A 26,746-nucleotide genomic window follows, 5' to 3' on the forward strand; every position below is an offset into this window, starting at 1 on the left:
TACGGGCAAGTTGATATTGAGGGCGACACGGCGCAGAAGGTCCTGGTGTAACCTGAGGTCGATTGGGGGCGGTCCAGATGTAGACGTCCCCGCCACCGCTTCATCTGGGGAAGAAGAGGATGAAACCCCGAGGACCAGCAGGTCTTGGATCGACTCCTGTTCCTGGGGGATGTCCTGAGGCGGCAGATCTTGTGGGTCTGGCACGTGGGTTGGAGATTCCTCCGTACTCGCCGGACGAGGTCTGCTCACTGTGGTCTCTGGCGCCCGATGTTCAGAAGGGCCGGAGCACGATGGTATATGCGGATCACCTTGGGTTTGGTGGTAGGCCCAAGGTGTCCAAAAGGACCACTGATGAGGTCCCTGGTGGTTATCCGAATCCCCATATGATGCAGTGTCTGCATGGGAGGAGATCGATGGATGACGAGACGGCCACGGGGGGGCGGAGACTGTTTGATGTGGGTCTCTGCGTCCACTCGAACCGTCCCTACGCGGTGCCGGAGAACGGTACCGAGAGTCGTGACGGGGCTGGGACCGGGACCTGCGACCAGCGTGGTGCCGGGAGGTCGACGGTGCCTGGAATCACCATGCCGAGATCAGCTGCGAGAAGTATGGTGCTGTAAGTGGTGCCGAGATCTGGAGCAGTGCCGGTAGTATCTGGACGGTGACCGGGACCTCGAGCAGTGCCGCGAGTACGACCGGTACCTCAATGGGGAACGGTACCGGGACTGCGAGCGGCCGTTGGACTGGGATCAATGGCGGGACAAAGAATGACTGTGGGACCTGGATCGGGACCGGCGACGTTCCATGGTACCAGGTGAAGAAGGTCTCATGAGGGCCAGCTTGCCTATGGACTGAGGAACCCGCACCGGCGGCGCCGGGGGTTGAGGCAGCTCAGGCTCCGTCAAGGCAATCAAGTCCCGTGCCGTGGAGAACGTCTCCAGAGTGGAGGGCACGATAAGCTCAACCACGGCGCGTGCTGGGGAGCTGGTAAGCACCGGACTCAACGGTCTTGCGAGGCCAGAATCAATGGTGCAGAGGACGTCGGTGCCGCGGCAGTTGACAGTGCTGGGCGGTCCGACTTGGCTAAGTGCTCAGACTGCGTTGTAGATATAGCAGCCACAGGAGGCTTGTGCTTCTTGCTCCGTGGTGAGAGCGAATGGTGCCGGGTGGAAGCTTGGGCCGGTGATGGCTGATGTCGAGGAGCCTTCAGTGTTGGCGTGCGCTCCGTTGCCGAGGAGGCACTTGTTCCCGGTGCTGCTGATGGTGCTGAGGACTGGGGAGTCAACGCTGCCTCCATCAGCAGTTGTTTTAGGCGAATGTCCTGCTCTTTTTTAGTCCAGGGCTTGAACGCCTTACAGATGCGGCACTTGTCCATCAGATGGGATTCACCCAAGCACTTAAGACAGGAGTCGTGAGGGTCTCCTGTGGGCATCGGCCTATGACAGGCCGAGCACTATTTGAAGCCCGGTGAACCGGGCATGAGCCCTGGTACCGGGGAGGGGAAGGGGCTAACCCCCGATCCCTCTTAACTATATACAATAACTACTACAGAACTAATAACTAAACACTAACTATACTTGAAGAAATTGAACTATATACACAATTACAATAGAAATGAGCGAATCGCTAGGGAGGTGGAGATCAGCTAAGTTGCGCTCCACTGTTCCAACGACCGACACGGGCGGTAAGAAGGAACTGAGAAGCGGAGGGGCCGGCAGGGGTATATATCCGGCACCATAGCGGCGCCACTCCAGGGGGCGCCCTGCCGGCCCACCGAGTGTTGCTAGGGTAAAAATCTCCGACGAACGTGCACGCGGCGCGCGCACACCTAACTGGAATGGATATGAGCAAGCACTCGAAGAAGAACCTGATATTCTAACATAGATAAGGCATGTCTCACAGTTGAGTGAGGAGTGGTTGCACTGCAATATGATTTGCTTGGGAATCCATTCCTTTGATAACTGACCTCAAGCCATGAAGGATTTCAGTTCCAGGACCACTTATTGGTACATGGATATACAATCTTATCCCTTCCATGTTCTTTTACCATCCTGTAGCAGTTTGCTAATGTTCACTTCTTTTCCCTGAATGGGAAGTGGGATGACTTTCTATTGAGAACATGCCCCTAGCAATGCCCTGAATAGAGGTGTAATGACACATACAGCCCAGGTTAATTAGAGCACAACTTCTTTCCTCCCTCTGCTTGGACTGTGGGTCAAAGGAAGACCAAAATAGATGGTTCAGGATTCACTGACCACAAGTAGATGGCTCTTATTGCCCTAATATAAATGGTTCTCCTCAGAAGGAAGAGGGTTGACAGGAGAGACTCTGGAGTTACTCCAAAGCATGGGTGATGGGTTCTACTTTGTATGTTTATTCTGCATTATTCTGAGTTGAAAAAAAAAAAACCTGGGGATTGTATCTGGGAATGACTCTCAGACCTCAGTGGCCTTTTTTGTTTGTATTTAGAGAGCTGAGTCTGCTGTAAGTTACAGCTCAACTTGAAAAGACTGTGTACCTCTCAAAGTATGAGCTAGCCCAAGCCAATGGCCCCTACCTCAGTGGATTAACAAATTTGGTGCCTCTAGTCCCTCAAAAAATTGCTGCTTCTCCCCTCCCACCCCCCGCCAGCTCACCTCTGCTCCCCCACGGTAAGTCTGGGAGGGAGGGGGGAAGGGGAGTTGTGGCGCGCTCGGGGGATGGCAGCGGTGGAGTGGAGGTGAGCTGGGGCAGGGAGCGGTTCCCTGCCCCCTCCTCCAAGAGTCACTCCCCGTGCCTGCTGGCCCCAGCTCACCTTTGCTCCGCCTCCTCTGATTGCGCCGCTACTTGCTTCTCCCTCCCTCCCTCCCTCCCTCCCAGTGCTTTTGTGCAGCGAGCCTGGGAGGGAGGAGAAGGGGAGTTGCGGCATGCTCGGGGACTGACAGCGGTGGAGCGGAGGTGAGCTGGGGTGAGGAGCGGTTCCCGGCCCTCCCCCGGGTTACTCCCCGTGCCCGCGGGCCCCAGCTCTCCTCTGCTCTGCCTCCTCCAAGCGCAACGCTACTTGCTTCTCCCTCCCTCCCTCCCTCCCAGCGCTTTTGGGCGGCAAGCCTGGGAGGGAGGTGGAAGGAGGGAAGCACAGCACACCTGGGGGAGGAGGCGGGCTGGGGATTTGGGGAAGGGGCGGAGTTGGGGAGGGGTCATGAGCAAATTTGCTGCCCAAGGCCTAGGCGATGATACGCCGCTGCCCTATCTCTGTTATTTCCATTGGGGTCAGTGAGTCAGCTGTCACATGTAGGACAGATTTGTATATTGCTTTATTGCACTCTATATTTTTTTGTATATTAGAGCACTTCTGGCTGCCTTATTGTGTCTTTGGAAGAACACCAAACACCAAAAGATGATTTTAAATGAACCATTTCTGAGAAATGAGAACAAAGGCTTTTTGACTGAGCATCAATTAAATAGTAAAGTAGAAAATAATTAACATTAGTACTACTAGTATTAGTACAATGGAAACCTTGAGTTACTTATGGCTTTTTAAAAAAAAATGCTTTTCCAAATAAAGTACTTCTATGGATTTGTTTCTCATAACTGTTAAACTTTCATAAATAATGTCAAGGCTGCCCATATTCCTTTATGTTACAAATAATTGAACTAAATGCTAAAACCATTAAATTCTGTAATATATTCTGTTCTTTTATCATCATGCTAGCTATCTGAAGAAAAATGACCAGATATTCCTGACAAAATGAAAGCTACAAGACATTGAAATTCCTGTTTCCCATTAAAATTAATGGCAAAATGTTTCTCCTTAGACTGAGATCAAGCCATTTCCACAACAATCTGTGGAACTTGTTCCATACAATGATCTGTGAGAACTTGATTTTGTTTGCCTTCAGGCTACTGTATAAGGTTTTACTTCTCAACCAAGCTTTTGCCTAATCAGAGGGCCGTTTCCTTCATTCTTTAAGTGCACCCAAACTGTCATAGATATCACAGTGATGCGGGATCAGGCTCTTAAGGCATTTCTTTTTGTTTCCTAGTTTAGACTTTTCTAGTTTAAAAATTGATGTTTGATTTTATATGTGATGAAATGAGAGATGTGTGCACTAAATTAGCTAAATTGAATGATTAATTCAGAACATGTTAATCAGTGTAATAGGGTGCTTGGTGACCTAGTAGTTACCATTCTTAGTGCCATCCTCTCTGTGGGTAGGATTTTCAGTCCTTCTCTTAATCAGAGATGCATTCAGGTGGCAGGAGGTCTATGTCTTTCCTGTAATAGGGGTCCTTAGCAGGGGAGCCTGGACCCACCCACTCAACCAGGCTCTGACCCATGACCCTAAGACGGTCAACTATGTCTGGCCCCTGAAGGTGCCTTCTGAGTTACCCTCCCTGGGTCACTTCCTACAATCTGCCTTTCTCCTCCAGTCTGATATGAGGCAAAAAGAAAAGGCAACCAAAACTGTAAGCCCCAGCCAGGCTCAGCATACAGTCTTCCTCCCTCTGGAAGGCTTCTCTGGCATCCTTGTCAAGAACACTCATGGAGAGTCTGTCCTCCTCCCCAGCCTCCCTTCTTCTGTGCTGGGTTGCTCCCTTTTCAACTCTTTCTTCAGCTGGAGCATGCTCTGCAGGTCTGGAGAGGTGGGGCTATCTGGGCCCAGTACAGCCCTTTAACCCCTTCAAGCCCAGTATGGGGTTGTACACCCCATCATAATCAGCCATTCAGTTTCTCATCAGTGAGTAAGGTTTAAAATAATTACATTTAATGCTGAATGCTAAAAGATGAATGTTTAACACAATTACAGAAACTGAGGCATTTTATATTATTTGCCTGTAGAGTTAATTTGTATTAATGAATATCAACCTTTTTATTTTAAAATTATAGGCCAAATCATGCTTACCTTACTCATAAGTAGACCCCCTGGAGTCAATAGGACAAGCAGTATTTGACTTGATGTGGGTAAATCTAGAGTTTTTCTTTGTGAAAATCAAATAAAAGAAAGAAAAAATAAAAGAAAAAATTTAGATAACTTTGACTTTATTTGGAGCACATAACACATTTTTTAAATAATACAAGCAGCCACTTACAAATACCTTCACTTTTAGCTTCCAGGATGGTTTGCTAACCAGAGCCTTGTTTATTTTGTTTTACAGATTTTGGCCATTGTATCCATTCTGTTCATCGTACTGTCAACCATTGCTTTGTCTCTCAACACACTACCTGAGCTTCAAGAAATAGATGAATTTGGACAACCAAATGACAACCCCCAGTTAGCACATGTTGAAGCTGTGTGTATTGCTTGGTTTACTATGGAGTACCTTCTGCGTTTCCTGTCCTCACCAAATAAGTGGAAGTTCTTCAAAGGTCCATTAAATGTGATTGATTTACTGGCCATTTTGCCATATTATGTCACCATCTTCCTCACAGAGTCCAACAAAAGTGTGCTGCAGTTCCAAAACGTCAGACGTGTGGTTCAGATATTTCGTATTATGAGGATACTAAGGATCCTTAAACTTGCCAGGCATTCAACAGGCCTTCAGTCTTTAGGTTTCACTCTCAGGCGGAGTTACAATGAATTGGGTTTATTGATATTATTTTTAGCAATGGGAATAATGATCTTTTCCAGCCTTGTGTTTTTTGCTGAAAAGGATGAAGACGCTACAAAGTTTACCAGTATCCCTGCATCGTTTTGGTGGGCTACCATCACTATGACCACAGTAGGATATGGTGACATTTATCCTAAGACTCTACTCGGAAAAATAGTTGGAGGACTGTGTTGCATTGCTGGAGTGCTGGTAATAGCCCTGCCCATACCAATCATTGTGAATAACTTCTCTGAGTTTTACAAAGAGCAAAAACGGCAGGAAAAGGCTATTAAAAGAAGAGAGGCACTTGAGCGAGCTAAAAGAAATGGAAGCATTGTCTCCATGAACCTGAAAGATGCTTTTGCGCGCAGTATGGAACTCATTGACGTAGCAGTGGACACAGGAAAGCCTGGTGATCCAACCAATTCAAAGGATACACCTGATGATAACCACCTATCTCCAAGCAGGTGGAAGTGGGCCAGAAGGACAATGTCTGAAACAAGTTCAAATAAGTCTTATGAGAACAAATATCAGGAAGTTAGTCAGCAGGGCTCCCATGAGCAATTAAATAATGCTGCTGCTGCTGCTTCCAGCCCACAACACCTGAGTGCTCAAAAACTAGAGATGTTATATAATGAAATTACTAAAACTCAGTCTCAGCCTAATCTTAATGCTGGCTACCAGGATCAGGCAGTAAAACCACCTGAGTATGAGGAAGAAATAGAAATGGAAGAGGTTACTGGACAGAGAGATCAGTTGCCAGCTGGACATACAGATGTCATTACAGACATGAGAAGCACATCTAGCATTGATAGTTTCACCAGTTGTGCAACTGACTTCACAGAAACAGAAAGGTCACCCCTTCCTCCTTACCTTGGCTCTCACCTGCAAATGAGATTCCCAAGTGACTCTGTTAATCTAGAGGACAACCAAAGAACAAAGAGTTCTCAATTTGTATCACTCACAAGAGAGAAACTGTTTGCCCCTAGAGATGTCACTTTTGACTATAAGCCAATTGACACTGCTGCAAACAATGATGGTTGTGGCTCCCAAACTGTTCTGCATGGTCATTTGCATTTTGACAGTGCCATGGAAAGCCCCAAAAGTTCTCTAAAAGGTAACAATCCATTAAAACCTAGATCCCTTAAGGTTAACTTTAAGGAAAACAGAGGCAGTGCTCCACAAACTCCACCAAGTACTGTGAGGCCATTACCAGTAACAGCAAGAGCAGACTTTACACAGTCTACATCTCAGCATATTAGCACCATTCTTTTAGAAGAGAATTCACCCCAAGGTGAAAAACCTATCATGCTGGGTGCTGATGCCTCGATGCTTTGCCAGGAACCTCCTAAAAGATCATCCCCTCTGTTTCCCAAACAGAAGCTTTTCACTTTCCCTTCAAAAGAGAGGAGAAGCTTCACTGAAATAGACAATGAAGAAGAAGAAGACTTCATGGAAATCTCTGGTGTGAAACAAAAAAAGAAGCAGGATATCAAAACAAATTGCTTTGGGGACAAACACAATGATGGCACCCATTTAACAGATGAGCCAAGAGTCAGCTCTTCTTCACCCAAAAGCATGGGTCACAACTGTACTCAAGACATTTACCATGCTGGGAGTGAAGTAAAGAAGGACAGTAACCAAGAAAGTTTCATAATGGAAAACCATTTATTTGCTCCAGAAATTCATTCAAATCCAGGAGAAACTGGTTATTGTCCTACACGTGAAACCAGCATGTGACTAGTCACAAAAGCAATAAAAAAAACTCTTCTTAAAACCACAGTTAGTAATGCCTGTAACTAAAACATGGAAGCCTCAAAACAAAAAACAAAAAAAAAGTGCATAAAATTGTTGTTTTTGCATGGCATGAAGAGTTGTTTAGTTTATGTATTGTTTAAGTAAAGAGTTCCAAGACTGCTTTTTGTAACAAACAAACAAAAAGAGAGAAAAAAAATGACTCAAGAACAGTGAGTAAAATAAAGAGGGCTCTATTAGGAGCCAGTGTTCTGCAAAGTCTGACATTATTGATCCTTTCACTTTATGATTGTAGACAGATTTTAAACTTTGTGAACTTTTTTTTTCTCTTGGTTACAATGAGTTTTAGAATTTGCACATGAAAGGATTAAAAGTCAATGCATGCATTCATAATGATGTGAAACAAGGTGCTTTGAGCTTGCAAAATGAATATATTTGTAAATAGTTTGGGGTCGGGGGGGGAGCTACTGTTATCAAGGATCTGTGGACATCAAGTTTCCTGGGACACAGGTACTTCCTTCACAGCACATTGCCTGGAGGATTTGTACAGACTTATGTTGCAAAATTGCAACTTCTGCTTAAAGCATCTCACATATCTTGCTTTCTGTTAAAAAGCTCATGAGTATATTTGTTTATTTAAGGGACTACAGTATTTTTAGTTTATCTGTGCGGTAAATCATAGTATTTTTATTTGCATAAACTTTGTTGTTGCATTTGTAATTTAAATTAAGGATTCTTGAGAAAAAGTATAGATTTAATGACCACAATTGAAGCATTTGATATTTTATATAAGCACTGCCAAAATTTCATGATTTATAACAATGCCCCATTATAAAATAAGAATACAAACCATACAATTATTGCTGTGGTAATAAATAGGGCCAAATGGCCATTAAGAATGAAACAGTTTATATCCAAAGAGTTCTCACTCTCAATACAATTATTTTCTATTCTTATGTTTGCTGAATAATTTTTTTCTTTCTTTTGTTTTATTTGATGCTCTCCTGAGGGCCCTTTTTTAGCATTTCCCCTCTTTAACCTACAGTCCTCTTTTCTCTTTAACTATGGGGTTCATTTCCAGCTGGAGGGCAGAGGAGCAGTTGAAGGTTGTTGCCATTGCCACTCCATGGATAAACAGAAAAAAAGCATTTAATTACAGGAAAATATCAGCCACCCCTTTCCCCCCGATAACAAAGCATCTTTATTTTTAGGGTGTACTTGAGCTCTGTCTCAGCCTTGGGAAAGATGCTGAACCCAAACCTAGCTTATAATGCACCAATGAAACTCCTGCATGAATGAAGCTATTCATTTTTTCTCCTCCAGTAGATTTTTTCACTTCATAAATCTCCATATGTCTGATGAATAAGCAGATTCACAATAATATAAACTAGCCAATATTTTTCCTTGTCAAAACAAATAATTTAATTTTTATATTTTCCTCTGATTACTTCAAAAATATAGAGCCTGATGCTCTTCTTACTGACAGTGGTCTTACAATGGTGTGTACGAGCTCCTTGCCTGAGATGAAGGATTTTCCAGAGGTTAGGGAGGTAGCCTTGTACTTGAGAGACCCAGGCTCAGTCCCTTGTTCTACCACAAACTTCCTGTGTGACTTTAGGCAAGTCATTTAACCCCTCTGTGCCTCAGTTCCCCATCTGTAAAATAGGGAAAACAATGCTCACAGACGTCTTCTAAGGAAAAATATATTAAAGCTAATGAGGCTCTAACATATTGTGGTAATGGAAGCCATAAAAGTACTTGAGATAGAGAACTGGTGTAAATCAGCATAGCTCTCTTCATCTCAGTGGAGCTTGGCCAATTTACAGAAGCTGAGGATCCAGCCATGTGATTCCATTCACTTAAGCAGAGTTGCCCCTCTCTTAAGTGAGTGGGACAGTTCGGTCCATGATGTACTTCTCTTAGAAGAGAGAACATTTTTGTTACAAAGCTGCCTTCCCCAAAAAACTACAGAGCTACCCATGCAGAGCTTACTCAGGTCTCACCCATGTAAGGGCTGCTGGATAGAACCCCAAATACCTGTTCAATTGACTGGACCAAATAATAAGCATGGCATAGTCCCTTGGTTTAAAATAGGAAAATCTTTAATTGTCAGTCCTTTAAGGATTTTTTTTTGGCTAACCAAAATGAGGCCATGTGTTTCTTGTGTGATTTGAAACCTTGGCGTACTATATCATTTCTCCCAATCAGTGTCTGGTCATTAATTCTCAAAATAAAAATGCCCTTTCTGTCCTTCATTGCAGTCCAGGTAACCCTATTGCTACATATAATTTTACCTATTTCCATGGCACTCTGCTGAACACTTTTCAACCATTTGTTTCACTGTTCCAAGACTTATCTCTTGAATGTTTGCTAGTCGTTAATCTTCTATATTTATTTTTATTGTTTACTGATAGACATTTTCAATGACTCAGACTAAATGCCAGTGCATTTTATATGCCTAAAGTGTTGGTCAGTGTGTATTTTCTATTTATAGTTTTGTGAAATCACACAATCCTATTTGATCTGCCTTTAGGTTCTAGCCAACAAAATGAAAACCAAGTTTAGTCCAAATGGAGCCCAGTCCTTTAATCTTAACCTAGGGAAAACTCCCATTCAAGTTAATGACTCTTTTCAGGCTAACCCCCAGGTCTAGGGTTCTGATGCTGCAATGTGCTCCACACAGGTCGACCTCTGAACATGGTCAGAGCCCCTTTGAAGTCAGTGGCTTTCTGTACAGGAGCAGGAGTCTGATCATGTGGAGCTCATTGGAGCTTTAATCCTTAAGTCTCTCCTGAGTTAAATCAGTCCTTTATCAGGTCCTGATTCTGCTCTTCGTAAAGTCATTGAGAACTCAGTGGGTGTAGAATCAAGTCCTCATGTCTTGTGCAGGCAAATTCCCGCTGAAACCAATGGGAGTTTGGCCAAATAAGGACTGAATAAAACAAAGTAAGGACTTTGAGATTTGGCCCCTAGTAAAGTCAATGAAAGCTTTGACTGAGTAAAGGTCACAAGACTGGGCCCTTATTGGCCCTCGTATTTGAAACATTTTCAGAGAAGCACAGAAGTTTGGAATTGAACAGGCAAAGCCAATGCAGTTCTCATTAATAACAGTCACAGTAATTTTAGAAATCTTGAGGGCAGAAGGATCAGGCTATAGAAATGTTTCTTATGATAGTCTAGTTCATGTAACACAGTGTTGATCATGCTGAATTATATTTCCAGGAACACAGGCTTGCACAATGGGCATTTCCAGCCTAGCCTAGAAGCAAGGGGCCCAGTCCTGAACACCTAACTCATGCAAAACTCCAAATTAAAATATTGACCTGAGTAAAGGCTGCAGGACTGGGCCTTCCTCCAACAGAGGAAGCATGGTCATGGGTGATTTGATTCAGTAAAATTAATCCATTTAAAATAATGCAAAACTACTTGACCTACATTTTTTTCTGCTTTTCCTGAGACTTCTGAGCCATTTCAGACTGAATTCTGCTCCCATTTGCCATATATTACAATAGAAGGAGACCTTTTAGAGTTTTGGAGCCAGATTCTACACTAGTATAAACAGAGGGACTCTGGTAACTCCAGATTTACACGAACAGCCTTGCAACTGAAACTGGAGTCTGGCATCCCTGGAACATGAAGATCATTCATGAAGATGATTTTGAAACATAGACAAAGAGTATTTTTTAAATTTTTACATTGATTTCAGAATCCTGAATCAAAATTGTGATTAATTTTCCATATTTTAGCCAAACTTACATGTTTAAAAGAGATTTACATATCAATCAGAACATATTCTGATTGTCTAAATGACGCTATTCCAGATGAGGGGTAGAAAGTAATATATTGCAAAAAGTGCAAAGTAAATATATGATAAACTATGGTTATATAGGAAACATATAATCTTAAGAATATAATATGGAGGATAAAGTTATTGCACTACACAATTTGTGTAAACCAACACCACCTTTTTTAATAAACACAAAAAGCCTTTTAAACTTCATTTTATAGAACGTGTGAACCCTTATGCTGATGCACCAATATAATGCACTGCGTTCTCATTTCACAACTGGGTTTAGAAGTCAAACATTGCTAAGGTTAAAGAGGCGGTTTGCCATCTGATACAACACCAAAGCAACTGAGCTGAACAGCTATTTATTTCCACTGCCATACTACATAAGCAAAAATATGTATCTAAAACCTTGTATTTTTGTTTCTAACCTTTAAATCAAAGCAGTAATTGGTTTCTTAGTTCCTATTAACAATAGATATCATCTGGTTTCTTCTAAATTAAAAACATTGGCATGTTTTAATGGTTGTTTTTTATACATATGGATCAGAAGCTTGTTTAAGGTTTTTTATGTCTATTTAGAATTATGTTTATCCTGAAACTAAATCCCAAATATATAAGTGAAAATAGAAATAGAAATTAGTTATGTTTTCAAGCAAAATGAATTAGAAATGAGAGAATCCTGAATACAATGTTTAGACTCTTTAAGAATTTCATGGAATATTGAATTTAAAACAATTTGAACTTTGAAGTTCTTGTGCTTGCATAGTAGTTCATTAACTGCTTAAGCTACTGCCTTTTTAAAATAGCTTTGACACAAGGGCTCAATTCTGTTGTCATTATCAGGCCAAACTGCAAGCAAAGTCAATGGGGAAAGTTGCAGATTGGCCTGATAAAGGCTCCCACCCTAACTGATTACATGTTTATTTTCATTAATGCACAATTTTGCCTTTGATGGCAATGAAAAGATATGATCGTGTAAAATATTTTAAATAAAACAATGGCAGAAAGAGGCTGTCTCACAGTAGCCAGCCCAGGTCCACCAGGAAGTGCAAATGCAATAAAGGAAAGAAAGGCAGAGAAACTGTAAGTAAACAAGGCATGTTGTCAATTAAAAAAAATCAGTTGTTCTTATACATATATAATGAGGAAAATATGGGTATGAAATATAGCATTAAGGCTCTAATTCTGACCCTAACTTACCTATAGTCTTGTACAGCAGTTCCTATGGTTCTTCACTGAGAGTCTCAAACCAGTGAATTATGTCTCCATCTACCTAGTCTGTCTACTTGAGCATGTACGCCATGCTTATTATAATATTTGAACACTTTCCTGAAAAATAAACTCACAGTAAAGTCTCATTGTTGAGCTTTGCTTCTCCTCCCATTACCCCCAAATGACAGATCTGGCTGTGCAAATATATAGAGAAATTCATTATTATTTATTTATTAAGGAAATTTATCATGAAGGGAGAAGTCTTGCATTTTGTCTTGCAAACAGGGAGATTCATTCTCAGTGTAATCTCTCATGGAAGGGAGTTAAATTTCATCCTGTATTCAGTGATGAACCAGTGTAGTATCCAGAACACCAGAATACTTGCCACACTTTGAACCGGACAGAGCTGTTTCAAAGCTGTTGCCCTCATTTCCTGTTAACACATGTATTGTAGCAGTCAAGCAATCTAACGAAGTCAGCATACAATAGGTGCGGGTAAAGGCATAAATAGAAGCTGGTGTTTCTGGAAGGCTTTAATTGCTATTTGTGCATATCAGAGAAGTAAAAATGCCAGGATGATTCCAAGGCTATTGACTGTTTATATGATAAGTGCTGGTAGATCCACTCACCTGAAGCTGATGAGCAGGTTTTGGGTAGATTTTCAAAGAGACTCACTTTCCCACTGTCACTTCCATTTCCTCAGAGGTTAGCTTCAGGTGGCTGCTTTTCATCCGGGCACTGATCTCCTTTAGGTGCTGGGTACATAGGAGGTGGCATTGTTAGTATTTGATCTGAGGAACAAACAGGGCTGGATGCCATCTCTAGATATTGGTATTTGAAGCTATTTGTCTCACACTCTCTCCCAACAATTTTACATATATTTTGAATAAGATAGGTTAGAGTCTTGCAACACTGCCCAAGTGAGGCCTGTGGCAGCAAAGGTGCAGTTTCCCATCACCACCCTCTATGATCATTCTAAGAAGCTCAGTGGATTTGCTCACCCCTAACAGGTCTTTATGGCATAATAGAAGCAATTTTCAGTTGACTGTTGAAAGCTATTGAGAAATCAAGCAGCATAAGTATGGATGTTTGTCCCTTGTCCATGGACTAGAGGAAATCATCAACCTAAGCCATCTCAGTACAGTGTGTGGTCTAAACCCTAGTTGAAAAGGATCTAGGATTCTAATGCAGGCCATATGTTCTTGGAGGTGACTCTTTCCCAGCTTCTCCATCACTCTGCTTAGGGAACAGAGATTAGATACTAGGCAGTAATACTGGTAATACTGGCAATACTGGTTGCATCACATGATGGCTTCATGAACACTGATGTCAGCCCAAAGAACATGGTTATACCATATGAGATGTCATACTAGTACAAAGGGGTGAGTCTGTGTGTTTCCTTTGCCAGGAGTGTAAATAATACCTTTGAGAAATGGCCCACTGATTTAAGCAGAATTACCCATTAGCTTCAATGAGAATTTTTCTAAAACATCAGTGGTATCATACGGCTCTGTACTATTACTTTAATGATTATTTTGGTATTTAATTTCCTTTATGACGGCTAATAGAGAACCGTGCTGATCCCTTTGTAGAGTTGGGGACTAACGCCAATGAATATTGATCTTCTTAATTAAAATTTCCCAGAGAACACAATACTAATTAATTCACCTAATTCAAAATAAAACATTATGCTGCCCAAATTTGCTAATTAAATTTAATAGTGATGTTTCATCACTCTATGCGTTGTCTGTACCCTTATGGTTAATGTAAACACTCATAAAATCTCTGCTGAACAAAAGAGTGGTCTGAGCAATTAATTTCATTGGGCTAAATTTTACCCTCAGGTAACACTTAAATCCTCCATTGACTTCAATGGGAGACACACACAGTGATCAGAAGGAAGAACAAGACTCAGCATGAACACTAAAACAAAATGAGTATCCTAAATTACAGTGTCTTCAAAGGCCACTTGCATATCTACACTGCAATTAAACACCTGAGACTGGCCCATGTCACTTGACGTGAGCCCATGGGGCTCAGGTCGTGGGGCTGTAAAACTGTGGTGTAGACATCTGGATGCAGGCTGGAGCCTGGGCTCTTGGACCCTGCCCCCTCATAGGGTCATGGAATCATAGATTAGGGTTGGAAGATACCTCAGGAGGTCATCTAGTCCAACCCCCTGCTCAAAGCAGGACCAACCCCAACTAAATCATCCCAACCAGGACTTTGTCAAGCTAAGCCTTAAAAATCTCTAAGGATGGAGATTCCACACCTCCCTAGGTAACCGATTTCAGTACTTCACCACCCTCCTAGTGAAATAGTTTTTCCTAATGTCCAACCTACCTCTCCTACTGCAACTTGAGACCATTGCTCCTTGTTCTGTCATCTGCCACCAATAAGAACAGCCTAGCTCCATCCTCTTTGGAACCCCCCTTGAGGTAGTTGAAAGCAGCTATCAACTCCCCCCTCATTCTTCTCTTCTGGGCTCCAGCTCAAGCCCAAACATCCACTGCAGTTTTACAGCCCAGCAGCCCGAGCCCTGCAAGTCCAAATCAACTGACACAGGCCAGCCAGAGGTGTTTAATTGCAATATAGACACTGAAGTATTTATACAGAGTCTGACAGAAAATGTCAGGAATGTGACAATAAAAGTGTACTCTTGAAAGGCCTGATTCTTCAAACTTTTATATCTGAGTACCCTCTTATCTCTCTATCAGGAAAGATATCTGAATACCAATCATCACTTTTCAGGGACATAGCCAATCCTGCAGTCCTTGACAGGTCCTGCTCCTCTTACTCATGCAAATTGTGCCATTTGAAATCAGTGGGACTACTTGTGCGTAAGAAAAGTTGGATTTGACCATTTGTGAAAAGGAAATTCTCACCACCTACATTCCTAGTTATTCCAAGTGAAGTGAACTGAGGAAGCCCATGTATGACATTAGCTAATGGTTTGATCTTGTGACAGTCGAGATTAGCATTTCAGGCCTGATTCTCCAGTACTTTACACCTTCGGTAGTCATTTACCCATGCAAACTGGGTGTGAAATGTTACCAAGTCACTGTGATAGGCTAGTGGTGGAGTTAATGGAATGGGCATCCTGTGGTGGCTATACATTTAGCATGTAACCCCTTGTCTTCAGTAGAATTACTCTTGGCTTACAGTGGTGTGAATGAGAACAGAGAGGTGTACACATCTGCAGGGCATCACCAGCGCTGCAACTCCCTGTTTGCAGCGCTGGCCGTACTCCCGTTTTGTCTCGGGTGTAGAGGATCCAGCGCTGGTGATCCAGCGCTGGTAATCAAGTGTAGACACTTACCAGCGCTTTTCTTGACCTCCGTGGAATAAGCAGGTATCCCAGCATACCTGAGGAAGCCTCTGGTAATCAAGCAGGTCTCCTTTCCCGGTTTGCTCTCGCGTTCCCCGAACCCCCGTGTAAGCAGGTCTCCTTCCCCAGTTTGCTCTCGCGTTCCCCGAACCCCCGAGCAAGCAGGTCTTCTTCCCTGCGGTTTGCAGGGGGGTTCGGGGAACGCGAGAGCAAACCGCGGCGAAGCTGGTCTCCTTCCCCGGTTTGCTCTCGCGTTCCCCGAACCCCCGTGCAAGCAGGTCTCCTTCCCTGCGGTTTGCTCTCGCGTTCCCCGAACCCCCGTGCAAGCAGGTCTCCTTCCCTGCGATTTGCTCTCGCGTTCCCCGAATCCCCGAGCAAGCAGGTCTCCTTCCCTGCGGTTTGCTCTCGCGTTCCCCGAATCCCCGAGCAAGCAGGTCTCCTTCCCTGCGGTTTGCAGGGGGGTTCGGGGAACGCGGGAGCAAACCGCAGCGAAGCTGGTCACCTTCCCCGGTTTGCCCTCGCGTTCCCCGAACCCCCGTGCAAGCAGGTCTCCTTCCCTGCGGTTTGCTCTCGCATTCCCCGAATCCCCGAGCAAGCAGGTCTCCTTCCCTGCGGTTTGCAGGGGGGTTCGGGGAACGTGAGAGCAAACCGCGGCGAAGCTGGTCTCCCTCCCCGGTTTTCTCTCGCGTTCCCCGAACCCCCCTTGAAGCCGCCCAACAGCGCTGCAGTGTGGCCACATCTAACACCACTTGCAGTGCTGGTTGCTGTAAGTGGGGCCACTCTGCAGCGCTGGCCCTATACAGCTGTACTAATACAGCTGTAACAACCAGCGCTGCAAAATTGTAGATGTAGACATACCCAGACTCAGGCCTGAGGAGCATTACACCTACTTTTCACAAGTATAAATGGCTACACAAAGTGGTGGACAATCAGGCCCTTGAACAGTATATTTGTGCCTATCTGAAATAAGCGTGTAGGATAGCCCTCTTTGACTCATCAGTTTTAAAAATGACGTTTACTGTTTTTACAATTGCAGGGGAAAGTACATATATTTTATACTGGTACTTGAGCTAGAAGTTCAGAAAACAAAATATGTTGGCCCAGATCCTCAAAAGTATTTAGACCCAATGGAAGTTAGGTGCCTAAATACCTTTTGAGGATCTGGGCCATTATTCATGTTCCTGCAGTCTCTATAGAGGAAGCCAATGGGAGTTTTGCCTGTGTAGAACTGAAAAATTGGGCAACCTATTATGATTTTAGGCAAATCAAACAGTATCTATCACACGTTGCAAAATGGAAAAATAAAAAAGCTTGTTGTGGGACAATGAAGGGCACATTTATTAGAGGCTGAGTTTTGGATTTATACCTTTGTATTTTCAAAGAGTTATGCAGAGTTTTAGCCATAACTCCTGTTAAAGTTAAGGGAAGTCATGCATATAAAATGAAACATTTAGGGATTAGTGTACAAAGAAGTTGAGTTGACTACATATCCTGTTATTTTAAGTTCATTGTAAATATCAACTAAAATATGTATTATTTCATCTTTATAAGTTATTTATTGTATTAGGTTCAGTAGCATGTATTATAATTAGTTTTATTGAGTTTAATGAATTTTACTTTGTATTCTTTTGTGAATGCTCTGAATGCTGCAGAAAAAAAAAAGCACAACAGTATTTTTTCAAGTTCTCTCGGCACAATAGCAGCGTCCTCACCTTGTTCCATTTTACAGGATTAGCAGCATTTCATTGTAAAATGCTCTGTTAACAATAATTCTCTTTCTTTACAAAAAACTGTTGCTAGATGATAAAGGCATAATATGATAAGTCTTGTCTAACCTCATTCATCTGCCTTTACAAAATGCCCCAGACTTGTGGGAGAATTTGCTGCTTTTGCTTCACATGTTGCTTGTCTTGGGGTGCAGTTGGGAATTATAGGGCATTTTGCAATGGTAATTGCATCAAACATGCTTTGTTTCATTATTATTATATTTACTAGAGATGTTTTGATTTCATTTCTTTCAGCAGATAATACCATTTAACAATAGTTTACTTTTTTCAGCTCCCCACCTTACAGCATTAGTATAATAACTTCTCACATTTAATGATATTTGTATCAATGTCTCCATATCAGCTGCATTTTAACCTCATAAAAAAGGAACTGTGATTTTTTTTTGCTAAACTAGATTTTGCTAATCAACTAAATATTTCTGCACCAATCAACATATTAATATGCATGTGGTAGTCTGTACAATTGTTCAACATCAGAATACCTGTTTGATTTATGTCAAATGTCTGTAAAATGAATGGCATTGTTCTCCATTTCAGTCTGACAGAATAAGCAGGATAGTAAATAAATGTGTAAATGAATCATCTGTGTCTCATTTCAGTTCTCTGCATGAAGCCACTTTACATTAAACATTGCATACATACCAATACAATAATCCATAGTGTCTTTAGATTTCATTATTTTACAATATCATACCGGGAGCTCTAGCAGAAAATGTGCAAGGAAATAAACAACTATGCAAATGAAGTCAGAATCGATTATTTTTCCTAGAAAGTAAATACAGGGCTTCTAAGCTGTTTGTTGTCTCTTTATAACATTACTACTACTACTACTACTACCTTGCATTTTTATAGATCAAAGACCTCCGCACTGTACAAATGGGTAAATATTATTATCCCCATTTTACAGATGAGGAAAGGGAACCCTAGAGAGATTTAGCAGTGTCTTCAATTTTCAGCCAGGTCAATTAATCTTGGGTGCCTTGATTTTTGGACACCCAAACTGAGGCACTTGCAGGCTGATTTTCAGAGGTGCTGAGCACCCAGGATTCCAATTCAACTTAATGGGAGTTTTAGGTGCTTGACACCTCTGACAAATAAATATTAGGAAGCCTGAGCATCCAAAATTATTGCACACTTCTGACAAGGTTAGCCTTAAGACTTGGAACCCTGGCATCCTCTGCATGGAGGGTGAACCCAGCGTCCTCCACCGCCCACAACTCTGAAAGAAAGATAATCTGGAAACTACTCAGATGAAAACAGCAGTAGGAATAACTTGTACTTGTTTTCTTTTAATAACAGTTTTTGATATAACCAAACATACTTTGTATACGAAAAAGTATTTTTTCAATATGTAGAGGTATTAGAGAGTCTATATCATTTAGAATCTAATGCATACATTTTCCTCTCCAAAATGAAAGCTGTTTTTGAATTTCTATGTCTGATCTGTAAAACAATGAAATAAAGATTTAGGGCCAAATTCTGCCCTTTAATGTGCATGTGTAATTCCTACTATTATTGTTTTATATCACTGTAGAAGCCCCATTCAGGATCAGGGTCCCATTGTGTTATGTACTGTACAAACACATATGTAGACACTTTCTTGTACTGAAGAGCCTTTTTGTGTTGATTTTTAACCTCAGGGCTACTTAATGCATAAAGCACATAGATCTTGGTAGCATAGTGTGATGTTATTGATATAAACTAGGACCATATAGAACATGATTTGCAACCAAGGTCCTGTAGTGGCACCAAATCCTATGTAAAGGGGGTCATATAAGGTGTCTAAGACCAAGTTATGGGTTACTGGTTATTATTATGCTGTCTGTATGTCTGTATCATTATGTAGTTGAAGTTATAAGTATTGGTTGTATATCGTCTGTATTTCAAATTGGTGCTGTAGTTCTGGGAAACACCCCAGACAAGTTGGTGTTAGCTCTGCTTAGCCTGCTTGATGGCCCATTAAGGACCATCAGCTACACAATTGACCCATTGAGAGGAGGCAGATACGCCTTGTGACTCAGCAAAGTATGCAGGGACTTGCCCATGTGACTCCAAACTCCATTTTGCTGTAATTTTCCACAGTAAGAACAAAGAAGTGTTCTTACACCTGGAAGTGCCTATATAAGGCTGATGCCTCATCTCCATTTTGGTCTTCAATCCTGCTTCCTACCTCTGGAGGGACTTTGCTACAAGCCTGAACTAAGAACTTTGCCATTACTGTACGTAATTGATTCCATTTAACCAACTCTAGCTCTCATCTCTATCTTTTTCCTTTTATGAATAAACCTTTAGATTTTAGATTCTAAAGGATTGGCAACAACGTGATTTGTGAGTAAGATCTGATGTGTATATTGACCTGGGTCTGGGGCTTGGTCCTTTGGGATCGAGAGAACCTTTTTCTTTTACTGGGGTGTTGGTTTTCATAACCATTCATCCCCAGGACGAGTGGCACTGGTGGTGAAACTGGAAGACTGGTGAGTCTAAGGAAATTGCTTGTGTGACTTGTGGTCACTAGTGGGGTGAAACTGAAGTCATTTTTGTCTGGCTGGTTTGGTTTGCCTTAGAGGTGGAAAAACTCCAGCCTCGGGCTGTAACTGCCCTGTGTGAGCAATTGGTCGTGAATTGGCACTCTCAGTTGGGTCCTGCCAGAACCGCATTGTCACAGTGCCTCTAAGTCTGTTGTAAAAATAATCTTTGTCCTCCTCTTCACTGTCATTAGCTGGAGCGTAGCACTGAACAACATTCATCTTAATCCTCTTCATTTTTAGAACTGCAGCACCAATTTGAAATACAGACAGTATACAACCAATACTTATAACTTTAACTACATAATTGTTGCAGGGGGGCAACAGTTGGAGTTCATTTGCCCGGTGTGCGTATCCCCAATGACCACACTGGAGTGGAGAAGGAAGTATCTTTATTTGAGTCAAATAAGGTGCAAGGAGATATAAAGTCTCAGATCATGCACGAATCACTATCCATTGCCATGTCTTATATACCTTACTTGTTTACAAAGATGTTCACAGGTGCTACAATTCATCATTTACAATTCATTAACTACCGGGTCTTTTAATTAACTATATCCTTAACCCATACTACTGCCCCCCCCCCGCCCCTTGATTGATTACATCTTGTACCATAAACAAAAGAACACAAGAAAATGATAAATGATTACATGTACTCATGCTAGCTTTAAAGGAACATATTGATTAATCTAAGGGGCAATTTGAGGGCGATGGCAGGCCTGAGAATGTAAACTTTTAACCCCATGCCATATTGCCAGTTACCTGGAGCCCTGCACCCCCTAACAATCCCCCCTTTGAGAATACTCAAAGGCCTTTCGTTGAGTTTTCTCATATTCATTACTTAGAATAAGGTCAAAGGGCAAGCCACCTGATGTTGGCAGCGAGACTGCCCTAAGGGGGTACATTTCTGTTGGCTGATGGAGGGCAGAAAGACAACCTTTACAGCAAGGCACTCCTATCTGCAGACCACAGCAGAAGAGCAAACCAATTGCTATTACCACTAGCAGGGAGGTAAAAATGCTTTTAAGCCACCCAAACCAATTACCAAAACCCCAAGAACCCCACCAATTATCGTCACTATTTTGCGTTATGTGAGTGACAATGTCACACAACTTAGCCAGTCTATTTTCAATGCTTTGGCTGTGATCAGAAAGGTTAAAGCAACAGAGACCCTTAAATTCCTCACAGCCATGATTATGCCTTAAGAGGAGGTAGTCTATTGCAGCGCGATTTTGGAGTACCCCTTCTCGGACCCCTGTGAGTTCCAAGGCCAAGTCAGAGATTAAAGTGGAAGTTAGATTAATGGACTTGGCGAGAGCATAGGCCACTTTCGCAACCTGGAGCTCTGCATCTAAGGCCAGGCCTGGGACTCCGACCAATGAAGTAGCAAGGGCTATGGCCTGAGATTTAGACACCAAGTTTACCTGAGAATCACATGTTTCGTCCAGAGGCAGGCCACGCCGAGCCCTCTGGGCTCGGGTAGGTCAAGGTGTCTCTAAAACTAGAGCATGGCCAGGGACAACCCCCATGGTTAATCGTCCGAGAGAACAAGAGCCTCCCGAACTGTTAGCTGGGACATAGGTAAATGCAGTTAGTCCGCAGAGCAAAAACCACCCACGGGGAAGGTATAAGTGTGCAAAAAAAAATAAGAAGTCGGGGTTGGGGAAACAGAACAATTCATCTCATGGTTGGTTAAATTAGTATCAACCTTCCGTGCCCCTACAATAGTAAAACAGGAAGTAACATTTGAGGACACGGCCATTAGCCTCATCTGAAGACGATGCTGGTTTGTATAGGGCTTAGGACTTGAGATAGAACCAAACCGAGACAGATGCCCAGCTGTCAATTTAATATTGAAACCAGCAAGTTTAGTATATTTGTGAATTTCTTGCAAGGGCATAGCCACCCCCACAAAACAAGTAGTAAATACAGACCCTAAAGTGTAACCGCTCCCTACCCAAAAGTGGGAAGAATTAGAGGCTGTGATAGCTAAAAGGGCCCACCAGTTATTTTCTGGGGAGCAGAAGGATAAAGGGGCCAGCTGTCCAGAAACAGTAAACACCCATACAAGTATTAAAAACATGGCCAAATTAGAGTTATTTGCGTTTAAATAATAACTTGAGTCCCAAATCTCCCAATGCTCCGGTTCCGGTCGGCTGAACAGTCCACTGCTCAGGGTCTGGATTGTGCGGTGGAGTTACAGCTTTTAGTCGGGAGTAGTGAATCCAGCTCCTGTGTCCCTCTACTTTAGCTGCCATGTGGGAAACCAGTAAGACGAGATAGGGTCCTTTCCACTTTTCCAGGAGGGGTTCGTTCTTCCAGGTATGGACGAGGACGAAGTCACCAGGCTGTAGGGAATGGACAGGTGCATCCAAAGGGAGTGGCTGAGAGTCCTTAACGTACCTGTAAAAAGAACATAAAACAGCAGACAGAGAACACATATACTGAGACAAATATCCACACCCAGCCTCCCATTCCCCTAGCAGGATCGGGGTACCATTCATAGGCCATGCCCTTCCAAACATAATCTCGAAGGGGCTTAAACCAGTTCTACCCTTAGGACGAGCCCTAATGCGGAGTAAAACCAAAGGTAGGGCATCAGGCCACTTTAAAGACGCTTCCTGACATATTTTGGCTAGGTGCCTCTTGAGTGTCTGATTAGTGCGCTCTACCACTCCAGTGGCCTGTGGCCTCCAAGGGGTGTGAAGTTTCCAGTGTAGCAGGAGGATATCCGAGACATTCTGGACAATTTTTGAAGTGAAGTGTGTTCCTGGTTAGACTCCATTCATCGAGGCAGGCCAAATCTAGGAAAAATCTCTTTAACAAGTTTAAGAGCCACAGTCTTAGCAGTGTTATTTCGGCAAGGAAAAGCTTCAGGCCACCCACTGAAACGATCCACCAGGACAAGGAGGTATCTATACCCCTGGGCTCAAGGAAGTTCAGTGAAGATATTAACTTTTTTTCCTTTTGACAATTTAAGCGCACGAGTTAAAGCTACTATTTCAGCTAGCTGGGCTGAGGTCCGGGGGGGGGGGGGAGGGCCCGCAGGCTTTTTTCCTCCACAGTTTCATGGAAAGGCACAACAGCATAGCCCGCCCTTCTAAGTCCATTTACAACAGTGCTACTCCCATCCATGTACCACTCGTAGTCTGCGTTAAGGAGAGGTTGATCTTCCAAATCCTGATGGCTGGAATACTGGGCATCTATAACTTCCAAGCAGACATGTTCTTGGCCCTCTGTTTCTGGCAGCAAGGTGGCCGGGTTAAGGGAGGGGCAAGCCTGCAGGGTAACTTCGGGGTTCTCTAAGAGCTTAGCCTGATACCGGGCTACCTGAGCTTGAGTGAGCCAGAGATCCCCCCTTTGTGTCCAGTAAGGCTTGTACCATGTGTGGAGTGTATACTTGAACAGCCCCACCCCCCAAAGTTAGTTTTTCTGCTTCCTCTAACACCAGAGCTGTAGCTGCAACTGCCCGTAAGCATGCCGGCCACCCTTTAGCAACCTGATCCAATTGTTTGGAGAAATAAGCCACTGGACGTTTCCAAGAGCCCAATAACTGTGTAAGGAGTCCCAGGGCCACCCCCTTTCATTCATGTACATACAATTGAAAGGGCTTAGAAAGATCGGGCAGACCCAGGGCTGGGGCTTCCATCAATTTTCTTTTTATTAAGGCAAAGGCATTATTTGCCTCTGTTGTCCAGTAAAATGGTTCCTGATCGGTCTCTTTAACACATTCATACAGTGGCTTAGCTAGTAGTCCAAAATCTGGAATCCATATGCGGCAAAATCCTGCCATTCCCAGGAATGCTCTGAGCTGCTTGCGATTCTGGGGAGTAGAGACTTGACAAATAGCTTCAAACCTCCCCCTTGAGAGCTGGCGTTCCCCTTGTCTGATCTGGAAGCCTAGGTAACGTACTTCGGGGAGGGCAATTTGGGCTTTATTTCTTGACACGCAATACCCCCGCAGCCCAAGAAAGTTTAAAAGACTTACGGTTGCCTGGAGACATACTTCTAGTCCCACTGCTGCTATTAATAAATCATCAACATACTGCAGGAGAAGGACTTTGTTCTCATTTTCCCATTCTTCCAAGTCCCAAGATAAAGCTTGGCCGAAGAGAGTGGGGGAGTTCTTAAATCCTTGTGCCAGCACCGTCCAACACAGCTGCCTTTTATTCCTGTTCGCGTCTTCCCATTCGAAGGAGAAAATTTCCTGAGACTGGGGCATCCTTTAAATCAAAAACTGAGAAACATGAATACTGTCCCCCCACAGAGGCTAGCAGTGTCTATGGGTTGGGCACGAGGGGGTGTAGAGTCTTAACCCGCTCATTGACTGCTCTTAAGTCCTGCACCAATCGATAACTGCCGTCAGGTTTCTGGACTGGTAAGATAGGGGTATTCCAAGCTGAGTGACACTCCTGTAATACCCCACACTGCAGGAATTTATCTATAATTTTCTGTAATTCCTCCCTGGCCTCCTTCTAAGCATCAAGACTTTGCTCATATCTCCGTTCTGCTTCTGCCCGTGCCTTAGCGAAAACCTGGTTTCGCTCCACTTCAGAGAGGAGTGTTCACAGAAGTACCTGGCAGTCATCCCAGTCAGGTTTATGACTAACCAGACAGCCTTCAAAAACTGAAATAAATTGGGAGGGGTTGGTAGAGAATTCCCCTGCCTGCGCTTTGAAAGCTGGTAGATCCACAGGATTAAAAGGAACATGAGAGTACACCTGCATAGTGGTTAACTCCTGAGTAGCCGTAGCATTGCGAGCGATTCGGGTTTCAGTAATTAAAGGGTACAAACCTGTGGCGGGCTCAATTGGCGGGGCTGAGGGGACTTTGTCACCATACAATGGGGGTGCTGTGGCCGAATATGACCCCGCTCCTGCTATTACAGTAAATAATGAGTTTTAAACATTTTCACAATTCTTCCCTAAGCCTGTTGGAATCAAATTACACTGCTTCAAAATATCTCTTCTGTTCCATAATGACATAAATATCTGACCATACATATGCTCATTCCATTTACCAGTTCACTGACAAAATAAAAGAAAGTTGGAGGATTGTATTATAATTAATCGAACCCTCCGGTGCCCACCGTTTCTGATCCTCCAGCTGATACTGAGGCCAGTCTATTGTACAATATCTTTTAGTTTACCTTTAGTTAGTGGATCCATTCCAAAGATTTTCCAATTACCGAGAATGCAACCAGAATGCATTCTAAAGGCGTGCACGCTACCTTATCCTGTGACTGTCCCTGTCCCATTCCTTACCGGGAGACCCTGGGTGTCCCCAGGTCTTAGCAGGTGACAGATTAAACTCTTTAACTTATATCCTACCATATCCACTAGACCGGTTCCTCACTGTTGCTCGGGACCAAAGCTTCTCCACCTTCTGAGGCGTTGCACCATTGTGCCTCCCAGGGTCGACCGTACCAGACTTCGCTGAGGCCCCCGGTGAAAGCACTGGTGCGCGCTGGGCATCAGCGATTGTCTCAATCCGTCGGCCACCGGAGAGGGTCTGGGCAAGGCTAATTTTCAGCCTCTGACGTCCTGCCGCGGTCGCTAAAGCTGTTGCAGGGGGGCAACAGTTGGGGTTCGTTTGCCCGGTGTGCGTATCCCCAATGACCACACCGGAGTGGAGAAGCAAGTAACTTTATTTGAGTCAAATAAGGTGCAAGGAGATATAAAATCTCAGATCATGCACGAATCACTATCCGTTGCCATGTCTTATATACCTTACTTGTTTACAAAGATGTTCACAGGTGCTACAATTCATCATTTACAATTCATTAACTACCAGATCTTTTAATTAACTATATCCTTAACCCATACTACTGACCCCCCCGATTGATTACATCTTGTACCATAAACAAAAGAACACAAGAAAATGATAAATGATTACATGTACTCATGCTAGCTTTAAAGAAACATATTGATTAATCTAAGGGGCAATTCGAGGGCGATGGCAGGCCTGAGAATGTAAACTTTTAACCCCATGCCATATTGCCAGTTACCTGGAGCCCTGCACCCCCCAACATAATGATACAGACATACAGACAGCATAATCATAACCAGTAACCCATAACTTGGTCTTAGACACCTTATATGACCCCCTTTATATAGGATTTGGTGCCACTACAGGACCTTGGTTGCAAACCATGTTCTATATGGTCCCAGTTTATATCAATAACGTCACATAGATGAGTAAGTTTTTTTCTCCTCTTCTTTTATTTTCAATAAACAACCTTCCCTTTCTCTCCTGGCCCCAGAGGGAGCCCTGCTCCACCCCGCTTAGTGCTCCTCCAATTTACCTACCCTGCCTTCTGTGCGACACCATGCACACAGAGAAAGAAGATTTTGGTTTGTATTAAATAATCAAATCTAGTGATTACTCTTAGTAGTCCCAAGTGTTTCAAAGTATCTCTTAGCCCATGCACCAGGCATAGAAGACATTTATGTCCTGGCCTTCCCCCGCCTCCTGCCAACAAAGTGTAGCAGCTCCTTCTTTCGTGCCCATTGCTTTATAAGTGGAATTTCCACAGACTTCAGAATAGTCTCTAGGATCCAAAAATAAGCTGTGGGCAGATGCTAGCATATGCAAAATCATAGAATCATAGACTTTAAAGTCAGAAGGAACCATTATGATAATCTAGTCTGACCTCCTGCACAATTCAGGCCACAGAATCTCACCCACCCACTCCTGTATCAAACCTGTGTCTGAGCCATTGAAGTCCTCAAATCATGGTTTAAAGACGTCAAAGTGCAGAGAATCTTCCAGCAAGTGACCC

At 43.3% G+C, this 26,746-nt stretch overlaps 1 protein-coding gene and 2 long non-coding RNA genes across 3 annotated transcripts in view; 1 reads left to right on the plus strand and 2 right to left on the minus strand.

Annotated features, from left to right (window-relative positions):
• KCNB2 (potassium voltage-gated channel subfamily B member 2) overlaps positions 1-7,991 on the plus strand; it is a 279,532-nt gene extending 271,541 nt beyond the window's left edge. The window contains exon 4 of the mRNA XM_030553266.1: positions 5,137-7,991. Within this exon, the coding sequence (XP_030409126.1) occupies positions 5,137-7,308 (2,172 nt within the window). The 3' untranslated portion in view covers positions 7,309-7,991. The remainder of the gene's footprint in view (positions 1-5,136) is intronic.
• The window catches only part of LOC115646867, a 67,736-nt gene that overhangs the window by 33,649 nt on the left and 7,341 nt on the right, over positions 1-26,746 (minus strand). Inside the window, exons 2-3 of the long non-coding RNA XR_003999162.1 lie at positions 12,955-13,080; positions 4,884-4,959 (exon numbers count right to left, since the gene is read on the minus strand). This is a non-coding gene — a long non-coding RNA (uncharacterized LOC115646867). The remainder of the gene's footprint in view (positions 1-4,883; positions 4,960-12,954; positions 13,081-26,746) is intronic.
• On the minus strand, positions 22,312-25,289 carry LOC115646866. The gene is made up of 2 exons (XR_003999161.1): positions 23,954-25,289; positions 22,312-22,368 (listed from the first exon to the last, which is right to left on the minus strand). It is a non-coding gene; the product is annotated as an uncharacterized LOC115646866 (long non-coding RNA).

This window comes from Gopherus evgoodei, chromosome 2 (assembly GCF_007399415.2).
Source record: "Gopherus evgoodei ecotype Sinaloan lineage chromosome 2, rGopEvg1_v1.p, whole genome shotgun sequence".
In the NCBI taxonomy this organism is placed as follows: Eukaryota; Metazoa; Chordata; order Testudines; family Testudinidae; genus Gopherus; species Gopherus evgoodei.